This window comes from Rattus norvegicus, chromosome 2 (genome assembly GCF_021556685.1).
Source record: "Rattus norvegicus strain SHRSP/BbbUtx chromosome 2, alternate assembly SHRSP_T2T, whole genome shotgun sequence".
NCBI classification, from domain to species: Eukaryota; Metazoa; Chordata; class Mammalia; order Rodentia; family Muridae; genus Rattus; species Rattus norvegicus.
In genome coordinates this window covers 61,428,780-61,453,381 of record NC_141535.1, presented here as the reverse complement: position 1 = coordinate 61,453,381, position 24,602 = coordinate 61,428,780, and the positions used below count along the sequence as shown (strand labels likewise).

General features: G+C 45.5%; 1 protein-coding gene across 8 annotated transcripts in view; it reads left to right on the top strand.

Annotated features, from left to right (window-relative positions):
- Rai14 (retinoic acid induced 14) overlaps positions 1–24,602 on the top strand; it is a 136,621-nt gene that overhangs the window by 7,547 nt on the left and 104,472 nt on the right. For all 8 annotated transcript variants that reach the window (XM_087618454.1, XM_087618441.1, NM_001011947.2 and 5 more), the window contains 1 exon segment: positions 17,960–18,041. In XM_087618454.1, coding sequence (XP_087474580.1) covers positions 18,006–18,041 — 36 coding nt within the window. In that variant the 5' untranslated portion in view covers positions 17,960–18,005.

The window sequence follows — 24,602 nt, the reverse complement described above, 5'->3', positions numbered from 1 at the left end:
CTTTCCCTTCAACAGGAACCCATTCTTCAAACCAGAGAAGACCTTGTTGCAATAATCCTGGTGTCCTCTGGCGCGGTGGATGGGCACTTAGGCACATCAGATGTGGGGCTTGGGCCAGTTTTCCGTGGAGGAGACCGGCTTTTTTCCAGTGGTGCTGTATGCTCTTAGATGCTCTCTAAATCTGTTTTAAGAGGTTCGTGGTCCTTCGTGCTCTAAAGCAGTTTCCAGACCTCTTTGGAATCCTCAGCTCTTTGAGAACCGGACGTCGACATAATGTACCTGGGCATCCTTGTTGGGTTTACCCGTCTTCTCAAGGGATTCTCTCCTCTATCACGTGCCTCCACCCTTTAGGAAGGGTTAATAACCTGTCAATTATGCCAAAAAAAAAAAAAAAAAAAACAACCCTCAGTGTGGGTTTTATAACTTGGAAAGCTAGCCACTGGTTGCTTAACTAGCCAGTCCACACACTGTTGGTCATACTTTTTAGAGCTGAATTCAGTGTGGTACTATTTAAAAGAAATAAAAGCTGGCTCTGGGGGCTGCCGAGATGGACTGAAGGATTTTAAAAATTGACCTTCTATTGCTTATCCAAGGGTAACATCCCTTGGTCTGGAATTGGGCTTTTCTGTCTGTCTCCTGTTCAGCAGTAGGAACTAGGGACGCCAGGAGCCTAATCTGGCAACACTTAGTCCATTACGGGACCATCCCAACCTGTGCTCCCCCTCCTTCCCTCTGTCCTCCTTCTCTCCCTCCTCCTCCTCTTCCTCCTCTCTCTCCTCCTCTTCCTCCTCCTCTTCTTCCTCTCTCTCCTCTTCCTCTTCCTCCTCCTCCTCTTCCTCCTCCTCTTCCTCCTCTCCCTCCTCCTCTTCCTCCTCCTCTTCTTCCTCTCTCTCCTCTTCCTCTCCTTCCTCCTCCTCTTCCTCCTCCTCCTCCTCTTCCTCTTCTTCCTCCTCCTCCTCTTCCTCCTCCTCTTCCTCCTCTTCCTCCTCTTCCTCTTCCTCCTCCTCCTCTTCCTCCTCCTCTTCCTCCTCTTCCTCTTCCTCCTCCTCTTCCTCCTCCTCTTCCTCCTCCTCTTCCTCCTCTTCCTCCTCCTCCACCCCTTTCCAGCTAGTCCTGGCCTCCTTGCCAGTGGCTGTTGGGGGCTGTCTCTGCACATCTCCTCACTGGTGAGCTGTCTCTCAGTTAGAGGGCGGCTCTCTCAGAGGAAAACCTCCTCCTAGGAACCGCCACACACAGGAAAAAGGCTCTGCGATTGTGAGCCATGCTCTGCAGACGCCCAGGTGACATCTCAAATCACTACATTTCAAACTTGCACCAAAACGGAGGCTGGCCTACAGGTGACATTATGCTCTGAGCACAGGCTAGTTCACCAGAACCCTGCCACTGGGCCGTCCATGAATCAGGTCGAAGCCAGTCTTACTCTGCTGTGGGAGTGTGGTCGGATTTCTCATCAGCGGCAAGGGTGGTCGGATTTCTCATCAGCGGCAAGGGTGGATCTGAACGTCGAATCTTTGAAGGTCCCTGAAGGTCCCTGAATGACACACTGTGCGCTCCTAGACTCAGAATTTCAGGGTTTGACTTGTTTACCGTCTGATACTGTCTGTGGGGATTGTTGGTGGTTGGGCTGAGGTAGTGCTGAGACTTGGGGAAATATAAATGACTACCTGGGCAGAACGTGGAGGAACTAGACATGACCTTAGTTCTGACTGCTCACAACACTGGGCTTCTTCTAAACATATGTTGTCTGTGTGTGTGTCTGTATCTGTGTGTATGTGTGTCTGTCTTCTAGGCACAGATTGTGACTTGGGATGCCTATATAAAGCTAATTAGCATTGTGACAAACGCAGACTTGTTCAAAACTAGACAAGCCACTTTAAAAAATACATGAAAACTCAGGTGAGGCAAGTGTTACTGAACACGAGGGACAGAAACGCTGTGGAACCCAAGCCCTCAGCAGCCCGCTGGCTGAGAGGGGAAGCACATAAATCTCTCGCACATTGTCAGGGAGTTAACAGGTTCTGTTCGGAGTCTTAATTTGATAGGAATGTTCAAGTGATCTGAACGTCTCCTCCCGTGAAAGTTGACAGGGTGATGATCGAACACTTCTCACAGGGGAGGATGTGCTGCTGTGCTGCTGTGCTGCTGTGCTGCTGTGCTGCTGTGCTGCTGTGCTGCTGTGCTGCTGTGCTGCTGTGCTGCTGTGCTGCTGAGCTGCTGAGAGGGGTGACCAGGCATGGTGACCCCTCCCAGCTCCCAGTGAGACAGCCACCAGGAAGCTAACCCAGGGCTCCTCCACACACAGGCCAGGGCCCCAGGAGGGCCTCAGTGAGCTTCGTGAGCCTTGCGGGAAGGTTGTAACACACGGGATGCGGGCTGAATAGCCTCTCTTTAGGCTCTCATAGGCATCATTAAAGGAACTTGATTCAGATGCTCTCAGAACCTTTTTTGGACCTTTAATTAGAGATATAACCAATCCTTAGATTTTCTTTGGGGGTGGGGGGTTTGTTTTTCTCTTGAAATGCACTTTTATTCTTCTCAAACTTCTTTTTAAAAAGTTGGGGGAATGGGTTCGGTCCCCAGCTCCGAAACAAAGAAAAAAGAAAAAAAGTTGGGGGAAAAAAAAACCCTACTCATTATAGGGTAGAAACAGTGATGTCCAATAGCCTTGGTTCCACAGTACAGGATTTCTTAGAGATTTAAAAAAAAAAAAAGCAAAAGCTCCTTTTGACACCTCTTCTCCTGCATGTATCGTGAGCAGTCCTGATGAGCTCCCTTTCTTTAGATGTCTTGCAGCTCTGTTCTGTGTTTGTGTGCAGTTCGCCTCTGTTTTCACTCTAGTTGCTCAAAGCCAGCAAGAGGCAGAGTCTAGGATTCCCTCCAAATGACACCCAGATAAAGCCTGTCCTCCCTTGTTTGGTGTGTGTGTGTGTGTGTGTGTGTGTGTGTGTGTGTGTGTGTGTGGTGGGCGCTTTCTTCTGCTCTAATGGGTATTCCCTAGAACAAAAGGTGTTTGATTCCCCTGACAGTTAAAGTGAGTGTATCTAGTCCCAGTGGCAAAAGACACAGAAGGTACAACTCATACAATCTTGTCACTCTCTGCCTCGGGCCAAAGGGAAGGCTCTGCAGGCTGTGGGCGCTTTTGTGTGTGGCTGCACGCAGGCATCATCAGCCTGCTTTTCCCTGCCATGTCTTGTTAGGCAGCGTTTCTAGAAATAGCATCACTGCTGTTCACTGCCCTGAAGAATTTACAGTATCTTTACAGCATTAAAATACATATATGTTAGGGAGAACTGTACAAGACCATATAGTTTCTTAAGGCACAGAAATGTCCTAACAGTGGGAAAAAAGTATTTAAGTTTCAGACATGTTTCCTAAGTTATCTCATTGTTGCCCAAGTCGTGGTCCCTCCTACCTGAGTCTGTGCTTGCCAGCTGAGCTGGGTTATGGCCATTCCACTTCTGTAGCTTTATATTTTTTCTGATACTCAAGAGGTATCCGAAGCAAAGCTAAGTGGAGAAGGCTATGACTTACTATCTCAATAAATGTATTGGTTAAACATGCTCTTTGCATATGAGAGGCACGGGTCTAGTGAGGCAGCTAGAGAGGGAGTGCCCTCTTCAAATTGGTTCATGCAGCCTCCTAAAAGGGAGTATGCACTCCTGCCAACGGCCATTCTGTGATTGTTCCAAAGCAACTCATATTATCACTATTGTTATTCACATTACTATGGTGATGGTGATGGTGGTGGTGGTGGTGGTGGTGGTGGTGGTGGTGGTGGTGGTGGTGGTGACAACTACTACAACAACGAACGACGATGATGACGACGACGACAACGATGACTTTTGTATTTACTAAGAAGGTGGATCTGGCCAAGTTTTATTTTAACTACTGTCTTATACCACAACATAACCTGGAGTCACGTTGGGCACAAGAATTGAACGTTGATGTTGTTTATCAACGCTGACACCGTTTCCCAGTTGAAGGTTTCTACCCTATAGCTTTCTGGTTAGGTAGCTGAAAACTATAATTCCATTGCACTCAGATGCTGTTGTATTAAATAAGGTAGTCCTCACGTGTGGTGCAATTTTTAAATTTTCTTTCAAAGTTGTTATTTAAATTCCAGCCACCCAAACTGTGGCTTTATCATCCACAGCAACTGGACGTAAGGTTTGTGGAAAACTCAGCAACAGGGGCGGGGGAGGGTGGTTCTGAATCCACAGCGACCCAAAATGAGTTTGAAAACAAGTGCAAAGTGACTCTGAGGAGTCCTGGTCAGTGCTCACTCGTGATGCACTGTGCGAGTCCTCTGTGGCCTTGGCACTGTGCATACTGTTTCCCCCACCCAGCGCTGCTGAGCACTGCCTGAACCAGCTCGGCTCAGACTCAAGGCCATTACATGATGTTAACTGCAGCGCTGGCCTGTGCATGCAGGCTCTGCTCTCACAGGAACATTCTGGCTTAATTATGAATAAACTATTCTTCAGCACCTATCAGATCAGTATATCTTTGTATGATCCTCCATTAGGATGTTTGGTTAAAAATGAACTTGTCGCCAGCTTGAGTTTCATTTGAAGACAATCCCTAAACGAGTCTTGGCTCAGGGTTAGCACCGAGTTCCCAATAATTCTGAGGTGGCTCTAAACCCTTCTCTGCCATTTTTGTGCCGTGTATTTACACGAGGTGATGATCTCGGCATCTCAGTTAAAAGATTGAAATTATCCGTGAGCTCTCAAGATGACAGAAGACCCTCTGAGGCTCTCAGTGGCAAATGCTCAGCTAAGATTTTTTTTTTCCCCCCGGAGCTGAGGACTGAACCCAGGGCCTTGCGCTTGCTAGGCAAGCACGCTACCTCTGAGCTAAATCCCCAATCTTCAGCTAAGATTTAATTCTTCATTTAAAACTAAATAAGCGCACCCATCTCATTACTATGCCAATTTTTTTATTAACAAATGGTAAAATCATATGGATACATAAAAATTAAAAAAAATAAATTTCCTTAGGATTCGTCAGTGTATACATTTTTTATATATCTAGTCTGTTATTAGGGCCACAGAAGTTTTTCTTGCAAGTGTAGGAAGTTGAAGAATCCCTGATTTAAGTAGATTATACTTATTTTGGCTGTTGTTATGGCTCTCAGCCACCCTCTTAAAGAACTGTGGCTACATTGGCAAAAATGACCATTAGTAACCTACAGCAAGAAAGCTCGTATGCTAATATGCTAATGTAACCCAAGACAGTTTCCAGATAACTCTGCCTGTGTTCTTTTTACCCGTCTACTTCTGTTACTTAGAGGGTTTGAACAGCCCAAAGGTTTGAATTTGCCCTGTTTCTACCATCCTGCAAACGTAGCAGTAAAATCCGGTTTAAACTAAACATGGTGGTACTCAGAATGAAGTTGCCACAAAGTTACATTCTGTGTTGAGTGCTTTGGAAAACTAGCCACCCGCCCAGCTCTTAATAGAGATGTACTTTTTGAATAGCATGGTATTGGGGTAATCGTTGAGCATGCATAGACTGGGTATATGTCAGTAGAATAAAATTGTTATTCAGTTATTCCTGCTGTCTGTGTCTGAGGAAGCAAGCCTTTTAAACTGCAACTTTAAGGCACTCTGTCACTAACTTGCAATATGTAGTAAATTAATAAAACTAAGATACTGAGGTAATATTAAAGCTGATAGCTTGTACATTTTTGTTTTATTTTTGTCCTGCCCCAGTAATAATAAATTGAAATGCTTTTATATGTAGTCACGGTGTGAAAAAAATGTAAATTGTTATCAGCGGGGATTCATGTCCCAAATAAAGGCTACACAGGCAATTTTAGATTCTCGGTAGTCACAACAGGGAAGTTACGAAATGAATAGTACATTCAAATGTTATCATTTCTAATACATAATTAACATAACCTTTGCTAGTGATAACGGGTGAGGATTTCTTTACCCACAAAACCTGTGTGTTCCCCATTTATGCTATTGGTTGCTTTACACCAGATACATCTCAAATGTACAGTAACAATTTGTGGCCATGGTGTGGGGTAGCCTCGGCTAAGTAAGGTACCCTCATCTAGATGCAGTTGCTAGCAGCCCTTGGTATCTAGAACACTGTTAGAAGAGCCGGGACTATGGCTCAGTAGCAGAACTTTTACCTAGAATGCACAAGGTCTGAGTTCCATCCATGGGACACAGAGGACAAAAAGAAAAAGACACAGATCCCGCCTGCAGGACAACCTTTGCTTCCCTAGGGAGCTCAGCCATGAGACCTCAGGAGTTGCAGTGTTTTTGCTAAGTCCATGTCTGACTAAGCTTCCCCAGTTTCCTTGGATTTTCACCCCAGCCCTGAGCTTTCCTGTACAGTAGCTGCATGGTATAAAGGCTGTAATGGGCGTTCTGACCATGCACGTCGTTATTGCTCTTTTTGTGCAGCCTACGTGGACTTTTTTTTAACAGTAAGGCTGACTTTGTAAGCTGTAGTTTTGTGGTACCCGTTTGTACATGAGCCGTGCATGTCTATGGTAATTCGGTACATAAAATATGAGTATGACATCATAGACCACTTCCCTCTCATTTTTGTCTGTCACTTAAATAACAAGGCCTTGAGTTGCCATGGAAACCCTGTAGCATCAAGTACAAGGTGTGTAGGTTTGTGGCCATGTAATGAACTGGGAGGACACAGTCTTCGTTCTGTTATGAAACTGTGCTATATCCTTCATGGTGGCGCACACCCGGGGGCAGGCACTGCTCTTCAGCCAGCTATGATGAGAGTTGTAGAACTTAGTGTGTTCTTGACAGTTGGGGGAGCAGAAATCATTTGAGGATTCTCTATCCGTTCCCTTTCTCCTGCCCCCAGTTTCTGTCATTCATACACATAACCGATAATTTATATGTGTCCCTTATTCTGACAAGGATTTAGGACACCCATGACTGGATAAAGAGATTACACAGGCCAAATGGAGCTAACGTGACCACCATAAGTTACATTGCCAAAACATTGCCACTCGTGGAAGTTATCCGTATTTGGAAACCGAGTCAAAGGACTGATGGAATCTGCAGCTAGCCAACTTTTGGCAGCATCATCTTTCTTAAGACTAAAGCCAGGGATTAAATATAACCATGAGTAGAGCTCGAGGTAAAGAGGGTTTTCACAACCAAACCCTTCCCATATGAGCCTCCCTTCTTACTTTCCACACTTGATATTTTTAGAAGACGCTCTACTGAGGAGTTACTTAGGTTCTGCCATGACTTATATCACCAATTTAAGTATACAAGTCAGTGACTCGATACATCCACAAAGACGCGCAACCCCTCGGCCATTTGCGAGCACTGCCTTCACCAGACACGTCATAGACGTAGACCCATGTGCTATGTGGTCGGTCCTAAGTGTCTGCCTTGGGCCACACCCGTACTGGACCCTGGCAGATAGCTGTGCTCACCACTGGACCCATCCAAGGCCAGACTGCACTGTGGGAGGCTGCTGCGCTCAGCACCGCTCTTGGCATCTGTTACACCACAGATGCACGTGCACTTCCGTTTCCTGCCGGCACTGCTTCACTCTTGAAATGTCACACTTGGGGTCCTTGAGTTTTACTGTCGTGCGATTATGAATGTGTCTGTAAATATTCATGTGTAGGTCTCTGTGTGAAGATGTTTTGTTTTCTCTTGGATACGTAGGAATAGAATTGCTGGGTCAAAGGGTAAGTTTATAGTTCATGTTGAAGGCATGTGCCGGACTGCTTTACACAATGACTGTACATTACACACTTAGTATTTTTTCATTTTTGCTATTAACTGTTGGGATCACACCTGAGCATATTAATTTATTTTTGAGTCAGCATCTCATTACAGAGCCCCAGTTAGTCTTGAACCCCTGATCCCCCCCAGCTTCAACCTCCTTGGTGTATGGATTCTAGTATGTCCATTTTAACTTGCTGTACAAGATGAATAAGGTTTAAGGGATGGACCCTGGAGGAAGGGGTGGAGGAGCCCTTGCACACAAGGGCTCAAATGTCTTCAGACGCTTGGCCATTGCGGATTGGGAACTAGTTCTATGCAGGTAGTTATTCTCTTAAGATGGGAACATGGTGATGTGCTTAGGAGGTGATATTGAAGTGAGCATCAAGAGATAAACAGTCTATTGTGAACATTTGAGAGACCTTTAAAACTACCCTCCCTGATAAAGCAGCAGTTCTCAACCTGTGGGTCTCAACACCTTTGGGAGACCTCTGTCTCCAAAAATATTTACAGTTCATAATAGTAGCAAAATTACAGTTATGGAGTAGCAACGAAAATTCTTTTTATGGTCGGGGGTCAGCACAACATGAGGAACTGTATTAAAGGGCGGCAGCATTAGGAAGGCTGAAAGCCGCTGCTCTGGGGGATAGTTGTGTCACGTTTCTTAGTCCTAGAATGGTTTTGCGCGTTGCATAGATAGCTTGCTCTGTTAGGCCTGCCTTTCTGAAATGGGAAGGATTGAGGGCCAGAGGTAAGGTTGGGACGTCTTGGTTGGCTCCTCGGAGCACGAGTAGCAGGTTTGAGAGATCAGATATCAGCGTTCCAGAGCCACAGGCAGTTTCGCATTAGTGCCTATGGCTCTGACTGACTCATGGACTGAGATCAGTCCTGGTGGATATCAGGATTTATTCCCAAACAAGAAAGATATATTTGGTTCTCAAAAACATGTCATCTCCTGGATAAGCGCAAGTTGTGGCTGTCAGATTAATGTTCTCAGGAGAGTTTTACTGCGTGGCTGTTTTGATGTAATATCAATGACATTTATGATCCGAAAAGAATGCACTCATTTACTTTCTTTGAAAAAGAAACGTGAGCTATTACAGTATCTTAGGAAGATCTCATTGCCAAAATTAAACTCCCTTTGAAAATTATCTAAAACGTTTAAAAATTTTAGCTGATATACTTTGTGGAATTCCCTGAGATATTCTGTTATATGTGTTCAGTGTGAATGATTGTGTCAGTTATTAGCATATCTATGAAATTAAATATTATCAATCATATGGATAACTTTTAAAAATAACTTTAAAAAATTATTTATTTACTTTATGTATATAAATACACTCTACCTAACTTCAGACACACCAGAAGAGGACATCGGATCCCATTACAGATGGTTGTGAGCCACCAGGTGGTTGCTGGGAATTGAACTCAGGACCTCAGGAAGAGCAGTCAGTGCTCTTAACCACTGAGCCATCTCTCCAGCCCATGGATAACATTTTTTCAAACCTGTACTTTACTTCAATCATAAATGAGACAACATGTAAGGCAGCACCCAGCTCATGGTTAATGCTTAGGAAGATTCACTCATTCATGTATTCATGTATAACTATCTGATCTTATCAGTTAATAAGATTTATGAAATATAATAATACTTTGTTATGCCCAACTGTCTGAAAGTTGTATAGTCTATGTCCTCACTTTTCTGGTTATTAATTTAAACAAGTTCTGGGCTCAGTTTCAGTGTCTAAATACCCTAAATTCAAAAGTATGTTTTTGTTCGTTCGTTTGTTTTTATTTGTTTTTTGTTTTGTTTGCATTTTCCTGCTAAATTACATCCTCAGCCCAGAATGTCCAATTTCAGAAAATCAGAAAAAGAGATAAGTAGGTATTTAAAGTTGGATTAGTTTCCCTCTTCTCTCTCTGTTTCTTCCACCACCTCATCTGTCATACTTATGAGCTCTGTTTTGAGCTCATCCTGCTTTGAGCCAGGCAGTGGTGGCGCATGCCTTTAATTCCAGGAGGCAGAGGCAGGTAGATCTCTGAGTTCAAGGACAGCCAAACCTACACAGAGAAACCCTGTGTAGGAAAAACGGAAGTCACCTTTGGATACAGACAGTGGTACTGTGTAGGAGCGGGATAAGGATGAACAACTTCAGTACCATGGCTACGTGACGCTGGATTCTCTGAGCCTGGCAGACGGCTAGGGGCTGAATCTTGTTCTTGAGATTTTTCTAGGGGTGTTAGGGGTTGAGCTGTGTGCTCCAAAATTCATATGCTGAAGTTCGAATCCCAAGTACTTGAGAAGATGGCCATATTAGAGATGCCGTTATAGAGGTAATTAAAGCTAAACAAAGTTATATGGTCAAGCTTTGTCCAAGAACAGAGGTGGGCGCTGAAGAGACAGCTAGGACATAAAGACAGAGGAAAAGCAGATGAGCCCCAAGGGAAGCCTCAGAAGGGAACCGCCTGCCTGCACCTCCCCTTTGGGCAGGAAGAACTAGGAGGACAGCATTTCTCTTAAGCCAAGGCGATTCTCCAGTGCCCTGTTGTGGCAGTCCCCGTGGAGCAGCAGGATGTGTCTCTCCTCTCTTCCTCTCTTGAATCTTGTGGGTCCTATGGAGGAGGGAGGCATTGCTGGCCTCTGCATCTTGTTTCTCTGCTAGGCTGCCAGCCTTTCCCTGTTCCTTGTTCCCCGAATCTACCCTGTCACAGAGATCTGAGACAATGTCCCATTATCTGTGGCTAATTATCTGCATGTTACCCATAGGAAACACATGTATACACGTGTGCAGTCCAGCACTCGAGCTGATTGCAATACAGACCAAAACCTCTCTATTCCCATTCTCAGCGTGTGGGTCGGCTTCTCTCACGCATGCTCCAGGTACGCCGCAAACGCATTCTGACTCTTCCTGATGTCATTCTTGCATGAGTCTGAAGGGGCATGGTGAGGATTGCTGTGTGTGTGTTTGTTTGTTTTTCCAAAGATCTCTTCTAGTCTCTGCTTTCTGGCTCTCTGCTCTGCCTGTGAAGAGGGGTACAAGGTCCCTGCCAACAGTTTTCTGCTAAATTCCTTAAATCCTTTGGAAACTTGCATTTTTGTAATGGATGGCCTCACTGGAATGAAATGACTCGCATTTTTGTGCTTCCAGTTCAACACACATTTCTTTTTCTAAATTTAATTTTTCTTATTCATTTTACATCCCACTTACTGCCCCCCTCCCAGTCACCCCTTCCACAATCCTTCCCCCATCCCCCACCCCCTCCTGAGTGGGTGGGGCTCCCCTGGGTATCCCCCCCACCTTTACACTCCAAGTCTCCTGAAGGCTAAGCGCTACCTAACCCTAACCTCTCCCACTGAGGCCAGACATGGCAGCACAGCTGGCAGAACATATCCCATGTACAGGCCACAGCTTTAGGGACAGCCCCTGCTCCACTTGTTCAGGACCCACATGAAGGTCAAGCTGCACGTCTGCTACATAGCTCGGGGAGACCCAGGTCCAGCCTGTGTATTTTCTTTGGTTGATGGTTCCGACTCTTGGAGTCTCAAGGGTTCAGGCTAGTTGACTCTGGTGGTCTTCCCATGGAGTTCCTGTCCCCTCGGGGGCCGCTGTCCTTCCTTCTGTTCCATAGGAATCCAGAAGCTCCGTCCACTGTTTGGTTGTGGGTGTTGGTATCTGTCTGAGTCAGCTGCTGGGTGGAGCCTGCAGAGGACAAGGTGCTCCTGTCTGTCTGTCTGTATGGTTCAGGAGTCCAATGGAGGTGGAGAGAAGGTGGCAGGAGAATCAGCACACGTGTTTGTTTTATAAGGAGTTAATTCCATTATAGTGTGCTCTGAAAACAGCACTGTTCCGGTCTGCAATGGCTATGTGACAGTTGGGAGCCTAACGTTTTCGTATTAATATTAATGCTTTCTAGGAATTATCAAGGTAATGTAAAGATAAGATACAAGGTAATGTATCTTATAATGTAAATGATAAGATATTAAACTCTGATTGAGAATTGCATTATCTTTTTAAAAAGGAGAATTAATAAAAAAAAAAGTCAACCTGCCTGTTGTATCTGATTTTTCAAATGATAGGACAAGAAGGTTATAGCTTTGTGAGTGTTTGGCCCTCGATGAGTAAGGCCCTTCATGCGACGATCTGAGGTAACTAACTGGTGGAGGAGATGAGTCACTGACTTACTCTGAATTGAGCAGGGGAATGCCTGTGCTAAATAAAGCCAGTGGTTGCCAGTGTGGAAATAATGGCACAGGCACATTGCCTTGCAGGGAATCACTGGGCTTGCCCACCGCTGTCTGCACAGTCAGGCTGACAAAATCTCTCTATTCTAAGAACTTGTTTCCAACATTCTGTCTGGTGGTTCTTGGTCTCTCCTGAGCCTGACAATGCATGATTCAGAGCCTGCCTGCCCCTCAGCTGGGGTTGGTGTGTGGCTATGGAAGATGCTGGGCTGCAGAGAGAGGCAGTGAGGAAGGGGGCAGAGAGGCAGGAAGAGGAGGCTGCTTGGAAAGACTTCTCAAGCCAAGGGAGCTTGGAGCCTCTAGGTTCTCAGTGCTGTGATCAGTATGTGATGAGATCCGGTCGTTATGTTGCCTTTCCACAAATCCCACTGAAGTTAAGTGATGTAGATGGAGAGCAAAGAGAATTCTGCTGAGGTGAAAGATGACCTAAAGCCTACATGGGTGCCTAATTTGTATCCGTGCCCTGTGTGATCATTTGCATCGATGATGGTGGTTGGGTATGTATAAGCAAAATGAAAAGAAAAATCATACGTTCTAAAGTCACTGGGCAGTCCGAGATGGGGATTTTCAAACTTTCTGGAAAAATATAACAGGGCGGCTGAACTCTTGTGCCAGGATCTAAAGTGGTCCATCTTGGGGAGAATCTTGGGGAACATTCTGCACTGATTCCCAATGGGTACATTCAGTATCAGGAGAGACACTGGAGGCTGTGTAGGGAGGTTGCACAGATGTCTGGTCCCAGGCCTGGAGGGACACCATGTCTGTGCAGCCATTTTTCCAACACAAAACCCCACCACTCTCACCACCACCACAGCCTAAATCCTGTGCTCGTGGCCGGTTGGAATCCTGTCCCATTTATAAACAATTCTCTGATTTTGTTGTTGCCCTCAAGAATTTCCGGTGAGCATGCATGCATTAGTATAAATACCTAATTATAAGAGTGTTTTCCAAAGCTATTTTCTACTTTACCATGCATCAGTTCTGAATCTCCTGTGGGGCCATTTCTCCTTCCTGCATGTCTGAATGCCCTTCAGATTCAGTGTTGTGGGCTAGACCAGTCCTATAGAGAAAGTGCACAGGATAGAGGAAGTATTTACTGGGACCCTGTCCCCAGTTTCTTTTCTTTGTTTCAGAAACTGGGGTGTAGCTCCCAGACGCCCCAGCTTGGCAGCCAAGCTAAAGCAGCTTCTACAGTGTTGGAGAGATGGCGGTGTTGTGACAGCCATCTTGGAATAGCTGGCCCGGAGAGGCCTTTTGGAGAATGCCTTTGTTGTGCCAGATTGAAAGAACCACATGTTTGCATAGCTCTTGGTAAGAATCTGTCTTTGAAAAAAAAAAAGATTAGTTTACAATTGCATAGGCCGTTTAATAAAATATAATATCAATTCTAAAAAAAAAAAAAAGAATCTGTCTTTGATGCGGGGAGAGATTATTGTCTGAGGAAATGAAGTGTTTTGGTCCCTTCCACTTGATGCTTTTGTGGGTGTGGATCTTAAGTCTGATGTTCTCTGTAACTCTGAAGGAGAAAATCTCAAAGCTGGTCTGGGTACACATTAGTGTTGTGCTGTTACTGAGGATCTCGGGCAATAATTTCCACATTCCAAGATGCAAGGATTAGCTAGAGGACCTTGTTCCTCTAATTCTGTGGTAGTTCAGAGGATTTGGGTCGTGTGGTATGGTCTGTCAGGTGCTAATGTATTCTTGTGATTCAAACAGTAAATGTATGTGCAAGCAGCCACGGCCTGCTTTCGTGAATTAATGTTACTGCTCACATAGAATTGGAGCATAGGATTCCTCCTCCCACATCTGCTCCCAACTCCCTTGCCCTGTTGTGTGAAAATTCAAACCCGGGAGCTGCTCAGAAATAGTGATCTTACCCATTTGTCCTGTGTCTAGATTCTCTCACACTGAGAGTCAGTCCGGAGGAGCCCTTCCCCGTCTTACTTTATGTCCTTAGCAGAGACGTGCTTTCAGTATATCAGATGAGGGTTAGGTTGAGAGCGATAGTACTATATTTAAAAAGGAAACGTGTTAATAAACTCCTGGGTTGGGTCTGGCCTTTCGTGTGAGAGGACAAGGATGTATCCTGTGCTGTTTCATCCCCGCTGATTGCTGTGATGTACACAATGATGTGGTGATGGGTGACTCCTGGTAGACCATACGTTCCAGTGACATACTTTGAATGGGCCAGGTAGCAATTTCGGCACACTGGGTTAGGTGCTATTATCCGCTTGAAATGAAAGTCTGAGCATGGGTGGTTCTTCAGGGGGTGTTGTCATCTTTCTGTGCGTGTTCTGTGTGCCATGTTTCTGTGAATACCTCATGAGGCTGCCGTGCAACTCTTCGGCTGTAGGGTACGTCCTCCTTTACGGTACATCCGGGAAGGTGTGTATCCGGTAGTCTGAAACGGGCAACTCCAGTGGCTTTGCACCATTAGTGTCTCCTTGCTGTAACTGGATGCTGCTTTACCTAAGCTGTAAACCCCAATTGACTGAAGGAAGAAGGTAGGGATGTGAGGGTTGCTCTCACAGCAGAGGCAGAGTCAATTTGGTATCAGCCATGGACCAGGTGAGCTCCCATTAGACATGGCTTCTCGGTGTTAGCTCCTTTTATAAATACCAGGACTAATACCTCTAATTATCTCAGTCAGAGGTCTTGTTTCTAGGGTTACTAATCTGTTTCCAAAACGTGCCCCTTAGTATCGGTCCGTCCCATCATGGAGCTGTACCCATGGACCACCCAGCTATCACAGTCAAATGTCGGGTGCCAGGAAAATGTTCATTTAGTAATTCATACCTTCCCTGGAGGAGTTCTGGAATTTTCACTTTATTTAATTATCTCCAAGTACCAGTTCATATACTTCTCATTGCCAGATTTTTAAGGGGAGGAAGAAAGCCAGAGATGATACACACACACACACACACACACACACACACACACACACACACACACACACACACACACCCTAAACCTAAAACCCTTACAACTCTTGTGTTCTCAAAAATTTCTAGCCCACTGTTGCCTGAGACCTTTTGTTCTGTGAATGAAGGAATGCTGGGTGGTTCTGCCTTGGCGGGCCACACATTTTGTGGTTCTTCTCAGCTGTGGTTTCCTTTTTTTCTCCTTCTCCCTTTGCGCTGGATCGACTTGATCTCTTTCTTTGGTTATTTTGAGACAGTGGGAGGAAGGAATTGAAGTTGAAGGATGGTTTCTGTTGTTTAGAGATAGTTGGTCCAGCTAGCCCTGATTGGTAGTATTCGATTATCCTTACGTCTGTTTTGCAGTCATTTCATCAAAAGCTGTTTTCACCTGGAAAACAACCAGCTCAGCTTGGGTTTCTTTCTCAGTGAGGTCCTCCTTGACAGGTGTGCTCCTTGTTCTTCGTGCTCCCGTTCTAGGCACTCTGTGATTAAGTCCTCAGCAATTAGCAGTGTGTAATTACAGCCTGTGCACTTTCCAAGGCAACGTGCATTCTGCCACTTCTGCAGAGGCTGGGAAAATGAAAGGGTCTCTCACACGGTGGCCCAAGACCTCCAAATAAATGCCATCTCGGTGATGTGAGATGGCCTGGTCCTTCATCCAAGGGCTCTGATTAGTGACATCAGCGACGATGGAGGCGAGTACATCAGAGGGTGGCATACCTCTGATGTGACTGTGTACTCTGATATATGGTGACTTTTGGGTGCAGACACAGGGCCATCATTGGGAGAGGGATGAGTAGAGTCATTCACGTCCTGCGTCGACCCCACTTCTGACCTCATAAGTCATGTTTGTTTTAAATAGGAGTGTGTAGGAAGGCAAGGCGGGCTTTCAAGTCTTGCAAAAATAATGGCTAGGCGTGTTAAACATTTACCCACCATTCCATAGCTCTCCACTGTAATGGTGCCGCCAGTTGAAGTTCACATCACCGCTTCTGTCAAGTACTGTTTGAAGCTGACGTTTATTGAGTACCCAGTGGGGTGGGAAACTTCACGTGGATTATTTCTCCTTTCTGACCTGAGTGCACTTTGAGTTCCTTCTTGGTCTAGGTTAGTGAAAATGATAAATTCTGCATTGTATTTTAACACAGGCTTTGGGCTTTTGGTTCTGACTGTGAAACCGTCTAGATCGTGGAGAAAGCATGCTTTGTGATGGCCGAAAGCATCTTAACATCTCTCAGAGACTTAACCTTTTGGTAGTCTTCTTTGGAAGAATGTCGGGTACCTTGCAGAATGCAGTGAAGCTTCTACATATTTGTGTGTGTGTGTATGTGTATATATGTGTATATGCATATGGGTGTATTGTATATGTGTATGCATAGGTATATATGTGTGTGCATATAAGTGTGTATGTGTATATATGTGTGCATATGGTTGTATTGTATGTTTGTATGTATAGGTATATATGTGTGTATGTATATAAGTGTGTGTATGTGTATATACATGTATGTATGTGTACATATGGGTATATTGTATGTATGTATAGGTATATGTGTGTGTATATAAGTATGTGTATGTGTATATATGTGTGTGTATGTGTGCATATGTGTGTATTGCATGAGTGTATGTATAGGTATATATATGCGTGTGTGTATGTATATGTGTGTGTATGTGTGTATATGCATATGTATATGTGTATGTGTGCATATACATAAATATAGATATTCTGAAGAACTTTATCCAGTTCCCAGGAGACTGAAGTCTTCTAAGTGTGGTAGTTGCTGAAAACGCCCAGTACCAACTCAGAGTTGCTGAGTCTCGAAAGGACCCAGAGAGTCTTACATTGCTTGGTAGGCCTCCTAAGGAATGAGGTATTTATGAGGGAGATTATGTTGTTCTTGGCATTTTCTACCAACTACACTGTGCAGAGGAGGGAGGCAAACACTTGGAAATAAGTAAGAAGTAAAGAGCATATGGAAGAGGAACTCTTTTAATCATTGTCTATTATTTAACCCTTAGAAGGAGGCCAGTTGTATAATTGCAAAATGAAGGATACATAGATTACTTCGGTAGGCATGTACTGGTTTGATCTTTATTACTATAATGAAGTACCCATGTCTGGGTAACACTCTCCGGAGAGGAGGATTATTAGTCTGTGAGTGTGCAGGTTCCAAGGTGCGATTCATTAGAAGGCCTTGTAGCAAATAACAGTGTCGGGAGGTCCTGTAAAAGGGAGCGTTCAGGTTGATGGGATTTAAGGGTCAGTTCGCTCTCATCCCAAGAGACCGGCGTGCTCTTCAGAGAGCACTCTCCCAAAGACCTAAAGACCTCCCAGCAGGCCTCACCTCCTAATGATTCCATCCCCTCCCATATCACCAAGCTTCCAGTACTGGAATTCCCCAGCAAGCCACACCCCAACCACGGCCGAGCACATAGTCAAGGCTTGACTCACGCACGCTCCACTTTTATATGCTTGGTAACTTATGTATCTGAGGCTAAGACACTGAAGCAGAGACTGGAGTGCTTACTGCCAGGGGTTGGTGGTGAGAAGATGGACCGAGTAGATGCCAGTCAAATGATAACGTCCACTAGGAGTGGACCCAGAGCTCTGCCATGCAGCCTGGTGACTCCTGTAAACGGCGGTCTGTGCACTTGAGATTACTAGGGCTTACTGATTCTCATCCTAGTACAGCGAGAAGCGTGGGAAATGCCGTGCAGGTTAATTGGCCCATTTGCTGTTCTGCGATGTATACGTCTTTCTAAATATCACATTTTAGGTGGGAAGTACGCGTGGTTTTTATGTCAGCTGAAATGAATGAAGAGGATAGAATAGTTCTTGGTTTTTTTTTTTTCCCTTCTAATTTGTCTGTGTCAGAAGGTCCGAGGGCGCGTCCGTATTGTGAGTGGGAGAGCTCATGTTCTTCACGGACTCCCAGCTGCTCACTGACAGTCAGCTCAAGCCAACCCTATCTCCTCCTCAGAGCCCAGTGTCGTAATCCAGTCAGGGAGAAAATCTGTAGTGTTTACTTGGCAAGCCACATTCATTCATTTTTTTTTTCCCCTTCTCTGCTTAGGTATTGACAAATCTCCTAGGACTTTGGAAGGCTGAATGGACTAAACATGAAGAGCCTGAAAGCGAAGTTTAGGAAGAGCGACGTAAGTATGCAGTGACTCACAGTCTGGCTGCCCCACCACGCTCCCCAGGCCTAGAGAAACAGCCCTGCTCCTGCCCTGATAAGGCTCAGGGTTAATAAACTACAGAGTCCGGAGCACTAGGCGCCAGCTCAACACGGTATCTGCGCATGAGCGGGTTTTAGTTTGGTGTCCATGTGTCCAGCTTTCAGAAAAGCCTGTGGGAAACTCTTCCCCTCCTGTAGAGACAGGAGCAGCCCAAGTAAAGAGTCAGTTAAAGCTGGTGTTTCCAGAGCTGCCAAGACCCTGATTTAGAATGTCATTTTATTAATATTAAGCTATATTTATTAGTAATTAATTTTAGTTTTTGTGTCCCCCCCCCCCCCAGAGAATTTCACTTTGTACAGTGGCTGGCCTTGAAATGACATCAGTCCTCCTGCTTCAGCTTTCTAAGTGTTTACTCATCACACTTGGCCTGACAAGGGATGATTAAGGACTTACACTATCAACATTGTTCTCTTGGTCTTTAAGAACCTTGAACTTAGTGTTTGTAGTTCACTAGTCTTTCATTCCCCCTGAATTCCGGGGGGTGTGGGGTTCTCACAAAGTCCGTCATAAGCAACTTTAGGTTGGCTGGCTGGAACATTAAGGTCTCCTCCCATCAGAGAAAATGACAAGGACCCTGGCATAGTCTTCTCACAGATTCTTACCTCCTAAGCTGTGCTGGGATCTGAGCCTTGTAGCAAACTGCATTCGTGGAAGAGCGTTAGATAGGCTTGCTCAGTTAACTGCCTAAGATGACATAATGAAAGGCGAGCCTGGAGTTTTGTGCTCTGCCATGAGTTTATTTCAGTAGGTTGGCACCGTTGGGAGCTGGCAGGAACCGAGGCCGCATGTTTATGGCTAGCGTGCTATTTGCATACATACCTACTTATCTCTTAGACTGTGTCATGACACGTAGCTGTGTGCTTTCTGCTCTGATAAGAAGCCAGATGAGATGCTTCGCAAGGGACTCCAAAGTGCCGTCTCTTTAACAAGAAATCTCAGGGGAAAGTTCACTTCACTCTTAGGGTAAACTAAACTGAAGTGACTTGGAAAGGTCAGATAGCTAAGTCATGTTCTCGGAAGAGTTCTGTCACTTGTTCAGATGTCCCTCCCCCACCTTCACTGTGCTCACCCAGATGCCCCTCCCCCACCTTCACTATGCTCACCCAGATGCCCCTCCCCCACCTTCACTATGCTCACCCAGATGCCCCTCCCCCCACCTTCACTATGCTCACCCAGATGCCCCTCCCCCACCCTTACTATGCCCACCCACTGGCCAATGGTACTAAGCCTATATATCAGCTTTGGCTTCAGTTAAAGAGGAGAGACAAATAATACACTGCCTTGCCCAGTTCCGGAGACACCAGTCTATAAATTACCAAATAAGGGAATGTGGGCTGGAAATGTAGCTCAATGGTAGAGCATTTGGCTAGCATTCATAAGGCCCTGTGTTCAATTTCCATGACTGCCAAAGGGAGAAATTGTTCTGAGAGGCTCTGGGCTGCTTCCAACTGTGTGCATTGAGATTATTGTAGCAGGCTCTCATCCTCTGGGAGCTGTGACCTATAACCAGGGCGTGTGTGAGCGCACGCTTGCTTGCGGTGGTGGGAGGGGTGATAGACACATATAATGCTGGTTGGGAAAATTTAAACTGGTGATCATAGATAGGGGTGCTCAGTCTTAAATGAAACATTTCCATGAATTAAAAGAAAATCACAACTATAACACTAGTAAAAGCTTCTGAGATTTGGCAGCACGGAGCTCTTGATTTGGGCAGTAAGTGCTAAGGAGTGTCCGGGGAGCGGTCCTGGGGGAGGAGAGCAAAGGCAATTGGTTGAATGGAGAGAGACCCATCTACAGGTCTCCCCAAATTTATCCCAAATTGTTTCCTCAAGCTATATCACTGGATAGCTAACTGGAGGGAATAAAAACACAGGAAGAGAGCGTTTTCCAGGCAAACCCATTTGTTAGCCAGCCATGTGGTGGTCCTGGTTATGGCAGTTCACCTTTTCATATCAGAGACTCCATACTCCATTGAGCGCCTGAGGGGTCCTTGCCCCCAGCCTCAGGGCAGATTGAGGACCTGAGGCCCCAGGGATGTTGCAGTAATTCCTGTGGATTCCTGTAGCTCTAAGTTGTGGAACCAGTTTTTGGAAGTCTAGGCTTCCTGAAGCCAGGAGCTCAGGATGGAGGTTTGGGTTTGAAATGGTAGAGATCCAGGGAGCAACTCTGACCTGGGGTTGAAGTTTGGTAGAGACCTGCTATTTGGTTGGAGGTCTGACACGTCTCGGAGCCTGGTGCTTAGTGCTTAGTCAGCACTTCTTAATCCTACTAAGGAACTTAGAGATTATAAAAGTGAAAGATCCAGGGAGCCTCTGAAGAAGAGTGAACAGACCTGGGAAGGGTCGCTTTTAAGAGCGTGCCTTTCACTTGAGGTATTCCGCAGCTGCCATGTGTATTGCTAGTTGCATTTCGACAAGCAAACAGGTTTACAAACAATTATGTTGGACTAAATGAGCCTGACTCTAATCTTTACTGAAGCGTGTGGTGTCTCCTGAGTGTCCCACGGACGGCCTCAGCCATCCCACGTTCCCACTTGCCTTTGTGTGAAACAGAAAGGGAAGAAAGAGTTCTTTGTGTTTCTAAGGGTAGGGAGCCCAGGACCGCAGATCAGGTTCAGGATTACATAAAGAGGAGACAGGTGACCCACTAGCGTGATCACGTTTCAGGTAGGCTGTGCGTGGGAGGGCTGCAGCCAGGTCACCTTGTGGCTATTGAGGAGTAAGCAGTGAGGGTGACGGTGGCCTCAAGGAGTTCTCCGTGGGTGGCCTTCAGGTCAGTGTGCTACTCCAGGGCCTTTGTGCAGGTAGAGATTCAGTCGAGGCGTGCTTTCTGGAAGCTTCTTCAGTTCGGTTCCCTGACTAGAGCAGGTTTATTTCTATGCCATAGGGATCCAGTGTGATGCTGTGTGCTGTGGTTAGACAGACCCCTAAGTATATTCGGGACCCTATAGATAATGTACAGAAGCCAAAGAGATGCTTCTGTAGTAGAAGCCATTTTTTTAAGTTTACGGTAATAACTTGATTTGGGGTATCCTTAACACGTGAGTTAGGCACTAGAGAGGCAGACACACAAGTAATGCAAACTGTAGGGATTTTCTTTTTCTTTCTTTTATTATTTTTATTATTATTATTATTATTTTTTGGCTTTTGTTTGTTTCTTTTGTTTTTGCCTGAAAACAAGAGTGTCATGGTCCTAACCTGGCCAACACAAGGAAAGTGGAAGCAGGAGGGCTGGGAGTTCAAGGCTAGCCTTGGCCATGATAAACCTAGGACTGGGAGTTCAAGGATAGCCTTGGCTATGCAGTGAATCTGTCTCCCACACCCCCAACCCCACTCCAAGAAGCTGATGAACCTAGGACAGAGGAGAGAGGTAAACATGTGCCTCAAATACCCAAGACAAAGCAAACATAGACCATGGATTCGAGGTGCCTAGTGCTACCAGAAACCCAGAGCTAGATGTAGGGATTTGCTGTTAGACTGGGAAGCCTGGTGGCAAACGCCCCGAGTCACTGTGAACGGGAGAGTTTCGGGAGTTTTGTGAAGGTGGCGTTTCAACCCAGGGGATTGGGATGAGTGGATGAAGTTGGTGTTGTGGGGGAGCAAAGGCTCAGCATGTGGAATCTTAAAATTTGCCCTTGACAGTGTAAACTAGTAAGACCTGAGGAATCCAGACATGTACCCCAGTTTGGGGTGTGGCTATGAGGATTTTAGTGAGAACACCCTGAAGTGTGCATTCTGTTTCTCAGATGGAGGGGGTGACTTTCATCCTCATTATTTATATTCTTTCTGACTGGATACTTTTAGATCTTTTACCTTTTAGTTTGCAATGTGGCTCCTTTACTTCTAAGTATTTGCAAACAGTATGTAGTTCCATGGAGGGGGTTGGGGGGAGGAATCAGCTGTCCTCATGAGACCCCAGGCCAGAAAGGTCAGGATTTCCCTTTGCAAGCAAGATGCTGTAGCTTCTGGAATTTCCCTGCAAATGCTGATCTTTTAGTGCCAGAATGAAGTGGGCAGGGGTTTGAGGGCTGGGGCATGAGATCGAAAGACCTTTGTAAGAAACTTGGGAAGTGACAGAGCGAGCCAGCGATTGATTACTTTGTGGGTGTGCGTTTGCTTTCGTGAAAGTTTTATTTCCAGGCATGTGTTCTGTTAGACTAAGGAACACTCGGCAGACAGAGCATGGAGAAAGTCAGAGCAGCCAGTTTAAAGTGACCTGCATTTGGAAACGGCTAGATGGATGGCGTACCTTGATGTAGCAGCTCCTGAGAATGCAGCCTTGAGCCAAGGAAATGCTCACACCTCTTGAATCTTGAGGAACCAGACACATCCTGCTCAGTCAGGATCTGAATTTGTTGCCTGTTGAGATAATGGTTCTCATGAAGGTCGAAAACTGACGTTGCTGCCAAGGTATTTCTTTTTTCAAGGAGTTTTTAGTCATTTATAGTAAGTCCTTACAGATGCCTGAGTCATCCATCCACTGTATGCACGAGTGCACACACCACCGGGGCTATTTAAAATCGCAGTCTCTCTGTAGCTGTACAAGCTAACCTCTTTGTAGACACAGCTTTAAAAGGTATGAGAGATGACCCCACTGGGTGGAGACAGGAGACACAGAGAGGGAGAAAACTTTGGTTGGTTCTTCTCAGGCTGCATACTTTCCAGGTCTTGTCAGCCCTTTTGAAACAGAGAATCTCCTTGCTGCCTGATCTCACCTTGTGTTAACTGGCCGGGTGCCATAACAAGGCGCTACAACCTGGGTGGCTTAAACAACAGGAATTTATTGTCTATTAGGTCCAGAGGCTGGAACCATGGTAGGGCTGGCATGCAGAGGGCTGCATAGGAGAGCCCATTGCGTGCCTCTCCAGGACCCTAGGTGTTTACCGGGAACTTTGGCTTGTGTAAGTGTTAACTGAATTCTAGACTTCATCCTTGTTTTACTTTCTCTTCTGTGTGCATGTATGTGTCCACATTCCTAGGTTTTATAAGGATACATATTGGATTAGGGCCAGTTTTCTTGGATCAGGGGCCATTCGATCGACCTGATTTTAAAATAACAGGTAGCTTTTTTTTTTTTTTTTCTAATCTACTTAATCTAAGTAAGGTAACGTTCTGATGTTAGCACTTCAACATAAATATTCTGGACATGACACCATTCAACCATTTCTATTCTAGATTAGGTTTTTTTAAGTTCCCACCTTTTCCCACTGAGGTACATACAGTTAAGAGACCTCGTCCCTTCATCTTGTGGATGATATTCAGTGTCTCAGAAGGAGGGAAGGTCATCATAGTATTCTAGTGTGCGTTCCAGCCTAGTGCACAGAAATAAGAATAAGCATTTCTGTCTCTTTTAAAATGTTCTTTGTGTGCATGCGTGTGCATGCATGTGCATGCGTGTGTGGGAATAGAGTTGGATGTCTTAGGGCTGGAGTGTGGTTGTAAGCAATCTGATGTAGGTGCTGGGAATTGAACTTGGGTCCTCTGGAACAACAGAAAGAACTCTTCTGAACCATTCACCGCAGCCCCCACATTTTAAATTTTTTTACCCCCCATGTGTATGTGTGTGTGCGCGCGAGCGCACATGTGCGCTCGCCTACACACACCTACACCCACACATGTGGAGACTAGAGATCAAGGACATTAAGTGCCCACACCTTATTTATTCATTTTTGGGACAGGGGTTCCCACTGAGCCCAGAGCTTGCCAGTTTGATGAGGTTGGTTAACCAGCGAGCTTCCAGAATCCTCCTGTGTTCCCTATGTTCCCCAGTGCTGGGATTATACACGTGCACTGCCTCTACATAGTGCTAGGGATCCAAACACATGTCCTCAAAGACATTGATCTCTGCTCCACCCTAATGTATTAGATATTTTTAAAGAATCTTAGGGTTATTTTAAGGTAATTCCTCAGCAGACTGCTGATGGTCTAGATTTTACAAACTAGTAAGGTTTATTTCCCCTGCTTCTGTTTATGTATTCTGATGTGGCGATCACAGACTTATTTATTTGTGTAGGGAGCTGAGCTGGGGCAGTGAGAGTGTACACAGGTACACCAGTACCAGTGTATGCAGACAGAGGAGCAAGAGCCACTCTACCTTCCCCCTTGTTGAAGGAGACTCTCTTGTTCCTGCCTCTGCAGTGTTACTGCAGGCTGACTGGCCAGTGTTGCGGCCGTCTCCTCTCTCTGCTTCCCAGTTTTGCATAAGAGTGCTGGGACTACAGCTGCACACCACTGCATCTGGCTTTTTCCGTTAGTTTCTAGGATGCAACTTAGGCCTGCAGGCTTCGTGTAGCTGGTGTCCTGTTTTGTTTCGTTTTTGTTTCTCCCTCCGCCAAGCCAGAAACTTCTCCCTGGCCCCAGAAACTTTTTAAAATAGTGTAAGTTTTCCATTATAATTAGGTTGGACAGTATGTTCTGGGCTTCCTCGATGTGTTGCAGGTCAACATGGAAGTTTTAAAGTGAACTATAACATTTTCCT